Source organism: Agrilus planipennis, unplaced genomic scaffold (genome assembly GCF_000699045.2).
Source record: "Agrilus planipennis isolate EAB-ADULT unplaced genomic scaffold, Apla_2.0 scaffold180, whole genome shotgun sequence".
Lineage (NCBI taxonomy): Eukaryota > Metazoa > Arthropoda > Insecta > Coleoptera > Buprestidae > Agrilus > Agrilus planipennis.
Window position 1 is genome coordinate 102,639 of NW_020442427.1, and position 13,857 is coordinate 116,495.

A 13,857-nucleotide genomic window follows, 5' to 3' on the forward strand; every position below is an offset into this window, starting at 1 on the left:
TGACGAAGCTAAACAATTACGGCAAATACCCTTTCAAAAGATAAACAAGGATCAAAATTACATATTATTTACATTGAGGATAAGCTTTGTATTTCGAACTTCTTCTAAATGATTTTGATCTTCTTTCTTGTCCCTCCTATTTTTTTTGTTTCTTACTTCCCCAATAGGCAAAAAAATTAAAAACAATATCTTTTAAATTCATGTGTTCATTTTTTTTATGCACTATTGTATTTTCCTGAGAGAATAAACTTTCTTCCTTTTCTTGTTTCAGAACTGGAGAGTATGGTTTGGGGTAGCGTTGTTACACATTAGCGGGTCGGTATCCCTGCGGGGTTTTGATGGCGACGGTAGCAACGTTTTACATATCGGTGGTATTTTTCCCATCAAAGGAAAGGGCGGATGGCAGGGCGGCCAGGCATGCGAACCCGCCGCAAATTTGGCCCTCGAGGACGTTAACAAACGAAAGGACCTCTTGCCCGGCTATGTACTCAAATTACACAGCAACGATTCCCAGGTAAGCAAACCTTTCCTCTAACAACACCCTTAAATGAAAATAAATACCACCACGTAACGGAAAATACAAAAACATTCGTATGGAAGGGATGTAAATGTAGAGTTAAAACTAATAAATATAAATAAAAGAGAAGAAGTAACTGCTTTTTCATTTTCATCAGGGTATCAGATATTTCAGGGTGAAAAAGGCGCTAGAGATATACAACAAAAAATAAGGCAGGTCAATTACCTACATTTAAACAAAAAGATACGCTTATGTGCTCCAAATCGCTTAATTTGGAAAGTCGAAATCGATTTTATAGGTATGATTCGAGCATCACTTTTAATGAGTGTGAAACGTGGATGGTGGGCGCTGCACAAAAGAAAGGATTAAAATTTTTTCAGATGTGGTTTTATAGGACGACGTTAAATATTGTACGCATCCAAACATTGCAAATGGGGAGATATTATAACGAACAGGAGAACAGAGGGTTTTATGGATATCAATAACAATTAGGGAGATAGGTTGGCAAGATACCTTAGTAGTTAAGTAGGCGGGGTACTAGATCATGTCCATGATCTGTCCATCAACATCATATTTCATTTTGGCCCTCAGAACAAACATCTTTCTATGTCATTCTTTAGCTGAAGACGTCAGAACACACCCCTTTGCTCTTGTTGATAACACTCTAAAATTGGCGGAAAATGTCAGTGGGCCTATTTGAATTTTCTGTATAAATATCATACTTTTCAGATGTCTGCAAAAGTGGGTGTATGTTTGTGGATTTACGACAATTGTAGAAGGTTTTCAACAAGAACTTTTCGTGTTGTTGTTAAAGCGGGTGTATTCTAACCAATCTTTTCAGGTAAAGAATGATATAGAAAGACATTTTTAAGGCCAAAACTGGTATGGTGCTGATGAACAGATAATCGATATGATTCAGTACCCCGTCTACTTAACTACGCACCTCATAGGATCATATTGGAAGTATGAGTAGGAGTTGAGAGGGGTAAAAGTAGACCTAGATTGCTATTTGCAAATAGATAAAGATGTATATAGACTGCTCTAGATTTCAAGAAATACGAAGATTGACTCAAAACGGGAGGTGGGGATACGTGTGGAACTAGTCTTCGGACTGATAGTCTGAATGATTTAATAGATTGCAGCATTCCCTATTTAATCAAAAATGAGTAACTCTGTCAAAAATGATATCTGTAATACACAAAAATAGTTTCAATTGAAATTGATTTTCTGTCAGTACTACTTTAAATATGGTTCACTCTTGTTTTCATGCGCAGTTTCTTAATAATTGTAAAATAAAGCAATCATAAATCTTCACTCCTGTATTTTAGCAAATTTATTTGGCATGTAAGCCTGCCACATTTAGTACAAAGATAAATTACAGGGTCGGGTGATTAATGAAACTCCTTAAGAAAAAATAAACACGAAACGGTTTTTTCCACACTAAATAATAACCGAAACAGAAGCAGGTGTTGTATTTTTTCGTTAATAACAACCAGTCAATGTTATATTTTTTACAAGCTTCATATAAATATATAAATATAATTATAAAGCAATGTGAAAACCACGAATTAGCTTTTTTATGATGGTCGGCGATGGATAACATATTTGTATGTGTATGTAAAACATTAAGCGTACCTAATAATAATATTAAAAGTTAGACCATTGACTTTTATTATTAGAATTGACATTTATTATGATGTTGATGAATGATTCTCAGTTATTATTATGTTGTTTAGAATTGCACTTTATGCTTTTGGAATGACATCTGCGGTTAATAACATTTTTTTGATATTGCTACGTGTCTATTATACCTCATCATAACTACATTAATATCGATTGTTAGGAACGCGTTGTGCAGTGGTAAATTTTTGAAGAAAGTAGATACACTACGCCGGTTCTGGCACAAAAATCCCATGTTTCCGTTGGTCGACCAACAATGGTGAGCGTTTTACTGCGAATCGAGCCTGACTACATCCACAGTATTTTTTTAGTCAAAAAATGCAAGCAGTAGCAAAAATATCTGAAGGCGGTATGAAAAACTGTATTGGAAATCAGACCAGGCAGTAGCGGCTGCGTAATGGGCCCTATGAATCGGAGTTAGTAAAGGAGGTTAAAAGGAATAAAAAAACAAAACAAGGGATTGTCCGCTAGAACTGCCGTACCATATCTACTGAAGAAACACAACACAGACTTCACATTGTGGCCTTTCTAACATTGTAGATGATCGTTGTGATGGTCTTCGATGTTTTACTAGTTGTCGGTACGGGAAGGCGCATAAATTTACAACACTTTTTCTAAACGATGTACAAATAGATATCTTTGTTTCAATTCGTCGTGAAACTCACAGCTGCTGTTCGTTCTAGCTGTTATAGCCGAAGAAACGGCGGTGGAATAAAATTTATTGCCATTAAAAGCGCCAGCGTTATCCGGAGCCGTGGAAGGTACTCTACCAATTCAAAAGCAAATTAGAACACTACATTAATTTCAAAAGAAAGAAAGTAGGAGGGAAATGCTAGCAGAGGTCGGATGCTACTCATTCAATTAAATATTTACTTAATATTTCAAACACAAAAACAACTTTATATTTATTTCAACGGCATTCTGCTTGAATTATTTATGTTAAAATGCTTCATTCATTATAACGTAAAAGTCAGTCCTCAAACAATAAGACAAGCGAAAAGCAGGTCAATGTGGAATTAAACATTGCTATGAATGTCCTCTAATAAGGTCCTCCATTTTGAACTGACTGCATAAAGGACCTATGACATGAACATATAAAGTGTGATAGTGACAGAAACTACCAATTCATCAAAAGATGTTTCTGATTCTTTACGGTTACAAAACATCTGGAGCTGTTGTATTGAAATTTAATTTACTTTCGAATCTGCGATCAAGTACATTACGGTATTGTTTTATTGCTTGTTCAAACTGAAAAGGATTTCGTACCGTCCATAAAACGTTAATGGGGTCATAAGTTCTAGGAATTGTTCCTAGCATACACTTGCAGCTGTGTAATTCTTTCCTGTTCCCAACAACCTGTTCCAGTTAGAGGGATGGAATTCAGAAATAAGTATCTATCTTATTCTGCTTGAAACACATCTTTGTTAATGCCAAATTATATGTACGTATTATCAATAGTAGTTGTAGTTCCATCAGTTTTGTACTCTTTCGTATATGCTTTGATTTATAACAGTATTTTATTTCAGAAAATTGAGTCATCAAAAACAGTGACTATTATATTTGTGGTACCACAATTGCCAAGATTGGCCGTAAAACATGTGCGATTCTTTTTTATTATTATTTGGGTAATAAGTATTTAATAACGTAGGATCCACATTTTATGTGCCGTAAATCTTTTGGCAAGGTACTTTTTGTCAAACGAAGGAAGTAATCGCTATTTTTTTGCGATGTAATCGAAACGTTCGATCGTCCAGCACCGGACCATCACGTCAACCTGGTCCAATCGTTTGATAAACGACGGTACAACGGCAGTTTTGTTCTTTATGTTGGCTGCCTTGATCGCCACTAAAATACTTTTAAAGATGAAATATCACGCCGTAGTTACCGCCCGGAGGTCTCTTCCTATCCCTCGAAATTGTTTGTTCAACGGTATAGATTTCGAGTTTCGAATTTCCCGCTCGTTAGCGGTAATGCTTGCGCTGGATTTTATTTGAACGGTAGGTACGGTGTTCATAGTATTTCCCTCTCTGCAAAATCGTCGGAACTTTAATCAACAACGTACTCGGACGTGGCCGTCGCCGTTGCTACTGCCGCTATTTCCTGAAATCTGATACTTTTCATGGCTACCTTGCTTTAAAGCCCGAGATAATACCGCGACTACCTGCAGATCTTCATTAACGATAACGACCGCTGCAGCGCATAGCGCAATGACGTAATAGATGATGGAAAAATTTTTAGGGTGTATTAACTACAGTTACCCTTTTGTTATCGAAATAGAGGGTTAGAAGCGTTATCGGCAAAAGAGGCGTTTAATGAAGTACCTAAAGATGAAATTCTATAATTAAAACGAGTATGGCAAAGAAAGGTAAATGAAAAACGTAAGGATAAACCAATTGAGAGCATATGTCGCCATCTACCTATAAATATTTTCCACTAACTGTAGTACCCACAAAGGTTTTTAAGTAGGTACCTGTTAAGTTGGATTTGCGACACGGCATTCATGGGTGATTGGGTCGAAATCGTGATCAGATAAATTACTAGTAAGAACGTTGAAACCCATATTTGATCTGAAGGTACTGCTATAACATTCTCGATAAATTACCTACAGAAGAAACTTGGATGGATCTATAACTACCGAGGCCTGAAGCGTTGAAAATAAGCTGACAAGATGCAACGTTAACTGGAACGACGACAGTTCGAATTCTAATGATTAGTTATTGAAACAAACAAATAGCGTAATAGACTGTTTCAAGCTTCAGGCGGTGATCGGTCGCTCCACCTACGGCAGTACTCAAATTGGAAGCAGAATGGAAGGATCTTAAGCTTCCTGAAGCAGAATTGAGTTGCTTTGAAGTTTGCAACTCTGATTTGCTTGTAAATTATTATCACCCTATTTTGCAGTTTGAAGCTAATCAAACTACTTCGAATTTTCAGCAAACTCTGATTTTATAGATACACAAAGCTTTAACCATTACAATTTCAGCTTTTAGATTAGTTGGTTCATCAAAGTTTGACAATTCTAATAGTGTTAAGTATGTAGTATCCATAATTTTCAATCTAGATCATTAGGACAAGGTCAGTAGGTAGGTAAGTAGGTACATCTAACCTATCACACAGTTAGTAGGTCAATTAGCAATCGTAAAAACACTAAATCATCATTCAGATTCGGGAGAGAGAGCAATCAACTACCAGGACCGAGTTAGGGAGGTGAAAACGTGTTACCTTTCTTGCTTACCGATTCAATTCCATAATTAATAATAACTATTTTCAAACGCAACAATTATAATAGTTGATGATAGCGTTATGTCAACAGAAATGTCCAAGCGGAAGAGCCAACAATGCTTTCCAACAGGAAGTTCCGCTATTCAGATATTTCCAGAGTCTTCTGGTGATATTTCATTTCTTTAAATAGTGGAGCATTTCTGCAACTTATTCTCAATTCAACTCAATTTACTAAACATGAAAACCGTCAACACGTTTAATATTTTAATTTTGTATGACTGCGATCGTCGATATCGTTTCAGGAGCAAAATCGGCGTCAATCTAAATAGTGCTACATGGCGCTACAATTGAGCCAAACTGATTATGGAGTTGAAAGGTGGTTTTTAATGGGTGATAGTAGTCCCATTAAGTTTGGGCTCATTTGGTAATTATTTTTAGATTTTTATTACAATTTTTCTTAGTAAATTTCGGTTATTGGGAGCACGTCACATTTTAGTGTTAATAATGGATAATCGAAGTACGCATTGTAGTTAACGTTAATAAAAAGTTGGTTCTTTCAACATCAGGTGAATATAAAACTTTTGAAATTCTTTAGATATTGTTAAGAAGCGTTTTTCGACTTTTCCATACTTTCCAGGTCTTTCATAAAATATACGATGAACTTTTCGAGGTTGCACTCCCGTTTAGCTTTTACATAAAATATTCGTTCACGATTACTTGGGTAATTCAAAGTCCAAAGGAATCAACGGAGTGTATAAAGAAATGTTGAAAATTGAATAGAGACGTGTGGCTTCTGCTTGGTTGGATTACAATACATCGTTGACGTACACATAACTATTGTGTATTGATTTTGAGTTTGATTCATGTATATAAATAACTCTGTTTGAGAGTTTCGTACAGAACTAAAAGCGATAGGTAACTATACAGAGCTTGATATCTATCTAAGTATAAGAAAATAACAAACCAATGCGTTAGTTCGTAGACTTTCACGGTTGGTGTCTAATTGATGATGCAGATCTTAATAGATTACGTCTTCATCTATATCTCAATTCATTCAGCCGCCGATCATACATCGTGAAACACTGAAGATACTTAAGCATGACGAAACGTCTACAATCAGGATTCGACCACGGCAGAAAAGCCCAGAAGATCATCAAACAAATGCGTGATTTTTACTATTTCTTCTTTATTGCATCTTGTATCAAATAGTTTAGAGCTAAGGACTTTTCAAGTAATTTTATATGAACTTCAGGAATGAAAAGAATTTTGTAATTGAAATTAACACGACAACTACTGCTTAACTCAATGCCTATACAGTTGCATATGCCGGAAGTAAAGTTATAACTGTATACCGTCTTACATTAGATAAAGAAATTTCATATAAAACCTTCATGTCGATTTTGAATATTCATTAGAATCATTTTCGACTACAAACAATGATAGGTACGTGCATAATTCCATTGTACCTAATACAATTGTCAATGCCTAGAGCCATGTACGCCGGAAGTAGGTATATAATTGGTTAATGCTTTTGTCAGTTGACACAAATGTGACAAACAGACGTAGTACGGTTCGTTAGGTTCTATTTGACAAAATTTTAATATTCATTAGGTATACAAACCACCGTGTACAGCACTGATGCAAAGTATTCCTCTTATATAAACTTTACAGTTTGAGTCTGACGAAATTGTGATAATGACAATCTCGCTAGTGCGTCTCGCTGTTTATTCATAAATTTCTCCGCTTCAGCGAAAAACATTAAAATTTCTCCGACTACGAACTAAAATACGTAGCAGGTACAAAGAAAATCAAATTAAAACTTCGTCGTTCGTTTCTATCTATTTGGTGTAATAAAAGCGGTATGCATTCACAAAAGTGCTCTTTATTAAAAACTGTTTTTATCACGAAAAACCGGCCTGCAGTACAGAGTCGTAGCTAGCGTACGCCACTGCCCTGAAGTTGACCTAGCCGCTTTCTATTAGTGCTACCACTCTCTCTCACTCTATGAGAGGTAGGTACGGGTACCATAGGTTCTGTTAAACTAAAATTGTGTAAACAGAACTTGACATCTAAGTTACTTCTATTGATAGTTCTACAGATAGATAGCCCATTAAGCCGATTTTCATGTAGAACAACAGGAAGCTTCACATGAACATTTAATAAACAAAAAATCATTAAGCACAAAATATTCCTATAATATTTCAGAGAACAACCTCTTCAAATTTTTCAATATATATAGTGAACATCCAATATATAATATACCGATGTCGCATTTGTAAATCCTCAGTGTACCTAAGTTGTTTGATGAAGTTGTGTGTATGAAATGGATTTTTTGAAGCAATGGGCTAATGTAATAGAGACTTGATCACGCAAAAAAATAGAGGTTTTAACAAATATTGAATTAACCACTTACCCCAAATACGGCAAACAGTTTTCAGTCACGAAAAACGGTGTTAAACTGGAGAGCATCTGAAAATAAAGCACTCTGTTAATTTACCAAACTAATCTACGTTTGTAATTAAGTTCGGGGTAGCTCAAATTGATGATTCAATTATGTGGGTATATCTAATATCGACTTACTATTTTTCCTTTATTAAACTTGTGCAGTAAATAATAAATAACCAAAACGGAACATATCCCAAATTGGTAAAGGTACTCGGAATACAACATACAACTTGCGCAGGAGAAATCGCCGGTCCATATCCAGCATCGGAGATAGAAGGACCTTTGACGAAGCCCGCCACTCATGCTAGCGAAACGTTTAGCAATTTGTCTGACGGCTCTACGAGGAGGAGACATGTAAGCAGTATCATCGACTGGACAAAGTAAAGAAGTGAAAGGCACACTTACTCACTACTTTGACGTTCTTATGCCGCTGCCAGGACTCCAGCACACGCTAACAGGATCTATGCCAGGACATAGAAGGCGTATCTCTGAGAACCAATCCACAGCACGCATCGTGGCTTGGCGAAGACGCATGAAAAACATTTTAGCTTGCACTTGACAGTACTGGATAGTACCAGGGAGCAGCAAATCAGGAAGTACGAGAATTTCTAAAAGATGCTAGTTTCGAAGACGAAGTCTTGATGGTCAATCTGACGGAGGGGATGCTCACGAAGACGATAGTGCTAGCCGAAGAAGGAAACTTCGCAATCACTCCTTGCCACATTCCGTTTGAAGACATCATCTCTAGCACAGAAGCAGCTACCAAGCATCCACAGAAGGAGGACGCAGAAGGAAAACGGATCGAGACGACCAATATCCTCAGGAAGGTAAAGCCTCCTAGAAGCAATCTGACGAGGAATAAAGTACTGGCACTGCTAAGCTTAAACAGGGATGAAGATATTATCATACTCCTAGTCGACAAAGGAAATTCAACCGTTCTTCTAAAGATCGAAAACTTTAACAGGAAGATTGAGGAACTCTTGAACCTGGAAGGCTACAAACCATTCAAGAAAGACCCAACTCAAGCAAGACTACGTCTTGTTAAACGACTCATCAAGTTATCATCACTACTTGAAGACAGCCAAAAGCGTATTCTGAGGACGGAAGCTGTTCCACCGGAAGACATCCCGGTAAGCTTCGACGTCGTCTCGTTGTTCACAGAGGTACCGTTGACGGTGCCTTGACTAAGTAACTAAGATCTCCCCTATCAACATCTGTAAGCTTTTCATGTGTAGGGGGGGACTTCTACTAGCAAGTAGATGGAGTAGCAATGAGCAACTCACTAAGTTCGGTCATAGCCAATCTCTTCATGGAACACTTTGAGAAGCAATCGAGACCTCGGAGTACAAACCAACTACATGGAATGGTTAAGCTGACTTTCCTCCAACACCTGAACAGACCCCCAGCATCCAGGTCAGCATGAAGACTGAGAAGGATCAACATCTCTTGGGCCTCTTAGTGAGGAAACGAGACAATAAATTGGACCACACGGTATACAAAAGATGTACACACATGGAAAGGTATCTGTACACCTTATACAACCACCATCCACGCCAGAAGTATGACATCATCTGGACATTAACTGAACGAGCTAGAAGGATTTGAGAACCGGAAAATCTCCTGGCGGAACTGGAACACTGCAAGACCGCCTTTGAGGCGAATGTTTAGAAAAAGAGGGAGATCGAGAAATCAATGAAGTGATTAAAGGTACCAAAAATCAAAGAACGACGCACTGCCTCTATAGCATGTCCACCATATGTTCCAAAGGTTACGGACCGAATTGTCGGAGTCCTGAAGAGACACGATCTCAGAATCATTTTCAAACCTTTGAAAAGAAGGCTCAGAAGATCATCAAAGGACAAAAAGGACCCCCTTTTAGTCTCAGAATTCTGATGCACACCCTGTTCATGCGGAGAAGTCTACATAGAAACCATTAAGACATCGATGGGAACGAGACTCAAGGAGCACAAAGCAAGCTGTTGACCAGGATACTGCTCATAGTAGAATGATAGGAGAGGTCATCGAAATCCTAAAATTTCCGGAGAACTTGAACAAGGAATAGACCATCAGACTCAACCAGATTTGGAATCCGATCCATAGGAACACTCGAGCGGTACCTACCGACATTTTACGATTGATTAATCTGGAGCAAGCTTCGCCCCCTTCCCACAATCACGCATAAAAATAATCCGTTACTAGTGTTTGCGAAGCATTAGGAAGCAACTCCAATATACGACGGTCTTTAGATCCGAATCAGAATAACATCAGTACACCCCAAAAAGTATCAATTAAACAAAAGCTGCGACCGCCGTGGTCTGTGGAACATCTGATTATTCGAGAAGCAACCTGACAGCCCCATGGTAGGGGCAAATCAGGCTAACATCATGTGTGTGAGCGGTTGAGACAGTTTCCACATAACTTCAACGTGATGGACAACGAAAGGGTACGGCAGAAGCAAGGCATGAGGACGGTACGGTGTGTGAATTTACGTTAGGGTTTGTTGTTTGTTCATCCAACTCAAAATTCACTGCAGTCCCGGATTGAATCTAGAGGTAATGCATTCGTTATTCGAAATTCGGTAACAATATAATTAATCACGACCTAGTGGAATCAATCAGCTTTACAGCAAAATATTCATACCATATTTACGGAGAGATGATACCAACATAGCCGAGCCAACTAGACATACAAAGGTGCTTATTACGTATGTATGTTGGTACAAATCAATAAATACAATGTACGTATGCAGCTACTGCATATGTAGTTGGTTGTAGCAACACATATGTATGCATCCGTAATGGTAAATAAATAGTTGTGCCCTGATTGTAGTGAAAAGCACGACAGCCATCCAAATGGAATGTAATATTCAACGGACATGATTCCCAATTACTAATATAATTTGCCAAAGCAAACACGTTATAATGTAAATTATTTTATAATTGAATGTATTACAAAGTATTGCTTTTAATAATAGGTATCTATTTTATGTTATTGGAGCTAACTTGAAAAACTAAGCATTGCAAACAATGTGTGTATGTATAACTGGTGCATGTCAAACAACATTTTACATATACGCATGTTACACGTATTTGGCTGCTATTTGGGCATTATTATGTAAACAAATTCACAAAAATTATACGTCTTTCTCATAGTCACTTAAATAACAGTTGTTTAATGTACTTAGCCATCGTAGCTTTGTTTTAGTCGCTATGTATTTTACCTTTTTATCAACTTTTAATCGGTGTATATACGTAGAAGGGGTTATTATTGTCGATAAAATGTCATTAATATCATGTCCAACACTGGGATTCATATGTTTACGTTTTTTATTTCCTTAATGTGTGTAAATGTTATAAATAAAGTTGATTACAACTTATTCTTCGCTTTTGGAGTCACGGAACATTTGGTCCTTCGAGCCGGATAATGAAAAAATCACAATTTATTCTCCATCTACAGAGCCACGAAACAATAATAATAATAGTCCAACCAGAACACATCATCAATCTAATGAAATGAGTACTCTTTTATGTAAAAACAGTATGCTAATACACACTGTCAAGTGAATATTCATCATAGGGTCGTCAGTCTTAAGAGTGGTTGGACACGTACCTCCATTCTTTCCTGTCTTAAGCTAATCTTCGTATTTTCTAAGTGAATAATACTTCTTTTTATCAAATTGGTAGCATTATGTTAAATGATGAACAAAGTATATTGCAGACAAATCAATTAAATTGTTCGTAGTTAGAAACAATTGTACGTGTTGTATTCACTTCTTATGTAGACATTATCATCGCAAAACTGGAGAGTCCTTAAATTTTATGGCCTGTATTGGACTTGTTTCACCTGGACGAGTCTTCGTTTATTTGATTATCTACTACGGCCTCATATTAATTATCCATCTTGCAGTTAACCATACCTAATGTTACTGACTAATTGTATGTGCACATATGCATTGACGATGTTACAACGAAAAAAAAGTATCGATCCACCCACCGTTTGTTACTTAATAACATTTGTGCTAATTAATCAAAAGTGTCATGAAACAAACTGAACTTCGAATTGATTTGCAATTTTCAGTAACTGCAGTTTTCGGTCTGATGACCCCTACGATTTGCTACAGTGTAATTTACTGAAAAGGTTACCAATTAACTCTTGTTTCCTCTATTTCGTACACCCACTGCTGTTATCATTTAATAAACTGGAACTTGCTTTTTATTTGTCGCTATCAAACCATAATAAATACCACGTTCCAAAAAAGTTAGACATTTTATTATCATAACTAATGAATTATCTGGATAATCGCGGCATTCTTTACATTATTGAACTGGTCGAGATCTATCTCCGAAATACGAAGTCAAAGTTTGACAGCTTTATCGATGCTTTTTGTTGAAAACGATTGATTCGAATAGGCTATGCCAGTGGTATAATCTCTCATTTTACAGTTATTATGGTTAACAAAAATTGAAATTATAAATGATACGTACAGCGCAATCATTCTTGCTTTGCCAGATTTTTAGTCAAATTGAAAACCTTAAAGACAGCCATTTGTTATATAATTGTGTTTGAAAACGGTTTCTTACTGTAGCTACCTACATTTGTTATAGATAATATTAAACGTATAGTAACCTTGTAACGTTATCATTAGCAATCATTAATTTCACTCCGGTTTGTTGCGATATCGTAAAATCTTTTACGTGTGCACGAAATTGGAAACAGTCGTCAAAATGCTATAAAATTCCACGCCACATTTCCGCGTTCATCGGAATTGATTTTGCGAAAATATAACAAGCGACTTGTCGTGCAGGTGGTTCAAGGTAAATAGACTTAATTGAAAGAGAGATACCTGTGTTTGTCCAACCAAACCGGGTTCGTATCCAACTTAATTAGCCATTATCACAAAGAAATTGAAATGCCAGAAAGAAATTGTTGACACTAATTAAATCTGATCTTAGCTGATATTTTTTGTTCAAATTATTGACATAAGTATTGAGACTTCCTTTCTGATTTTGAAGAAAGACGATTTAAGAACAAAGGCTTTCACGGCCGGAATCCATAGTAGAATGAAGACGATTGTTTGACGTTGTTGAGTATTCTATATGTCAAGGTTTAGTCATTAGATAGTACCTTTTGACAAGCAACAAGGAAACATGTCATGACAGACGTATCAAAATGCCCCAAATTAATCAAATAACATTCCTATAAAGCATGTTATTGCGAATAAATATAGTAATAACATCAGCAAAAAACCGAGAAGACCGGAAAACATAATAATGTCTAATATGTGTAGCCAGTCTTTGGATTGATGTCCGTATTATGATGATGATGTCTTCAAAGTAAATAAAAGCCGATTGTTTTCTATAAGCATCAACGAAAAAGTTATCGAAAACCTAAATAAACATTTCAAAATCTTTACAAGTAGCTATTTCTTTCATTCCTGTTTTACTGTAGTTCTTAGGCTTTCACGGCCGGCGTCTATCGATGCTGTATTCTTTTCAGGGCTTTTTGGCCGTGGTCCGTAAAATCTTGCTTTTCCAGACATTTCGCCGTTCTTTGCTGACGACATTTTCAGCGGTGACTGGGCGGGTGCTAAGTCGTAACTGATGATGCCGTCAGCAAAGAACGGCGAAACGTCTGGAAAAGCAAGATTCTACGGACCACGACCAAAAAGCCCGGAAGAGAACACAGCATCCATTTCTGTTTTATTAATAATATTTGAAGATTCTTGTTCTAGTTCTTTGTGAAACATTACTTAAATAAATAAATAAAATTAATACTTCTATTATTTACATACACGAGTGCTTCTTTTTACTATTTTTTATACAAATAAAAATTCAAAAACTCATGTAGGTACATTGTAGAACACACACATACACACACACGTATCAATATTACTTCATCGTGATGGAAAAAGGCACACATTTTCCTATCTGTAATAGTCGACTGAGTTAGTGAGCTTTTAGAGCAGTATCATTGAAAGAATAAAAACTGACGAG

General features: G+C 36.7%; 1 protein-coding gene and 1 long non-coding RNA gene across 5 annotated transcripts in view; one reads left to right on the top strand and one right to left on the bottom strand.

The window, feature by feature from the left end:
• The window catches only part of LOC108740569, a 123,119-nt gene that overhangs the window by 57,841 nt on the left and 51,421 nt on the right, over nucleotides 1–13,857 (bottom strand). For both annotated transcript variants that reach the window (XR_001938362.2, XR_001938359.2), the window contains exon 3: nucleotides 7,833–7,888. This is a non-coding gene — a long non-coding RNA (uncharacterized LOC108740569). The remainder of the gene's footprint in view (nucleotides 1–7,832; nucleotides 7,889–13,857) is intronic.
• LOC108740568 (gamma-aminobutyric acid type B receptor subunit 1) overlaps nucleotides 1–13,857 on the top strand; it is a 172,165-nt gene that overhangs the window by 48,398 nt on the left and 109,910 nt on the right. For all 3 annotated transcript variants that reach the window (XM_025980234.1, XM_025980233.1, XM_025980232.1), the window contains exon 6: nucleotides 272–514. In XM_025980234.1, coding sequence (XP_025836019.1) covers nucleotides 272–514 — 243 coding nt within the window. The remainder of the gene's footprint in view (nucleotides 1–271; nucleotides 515–13,857) is intronic.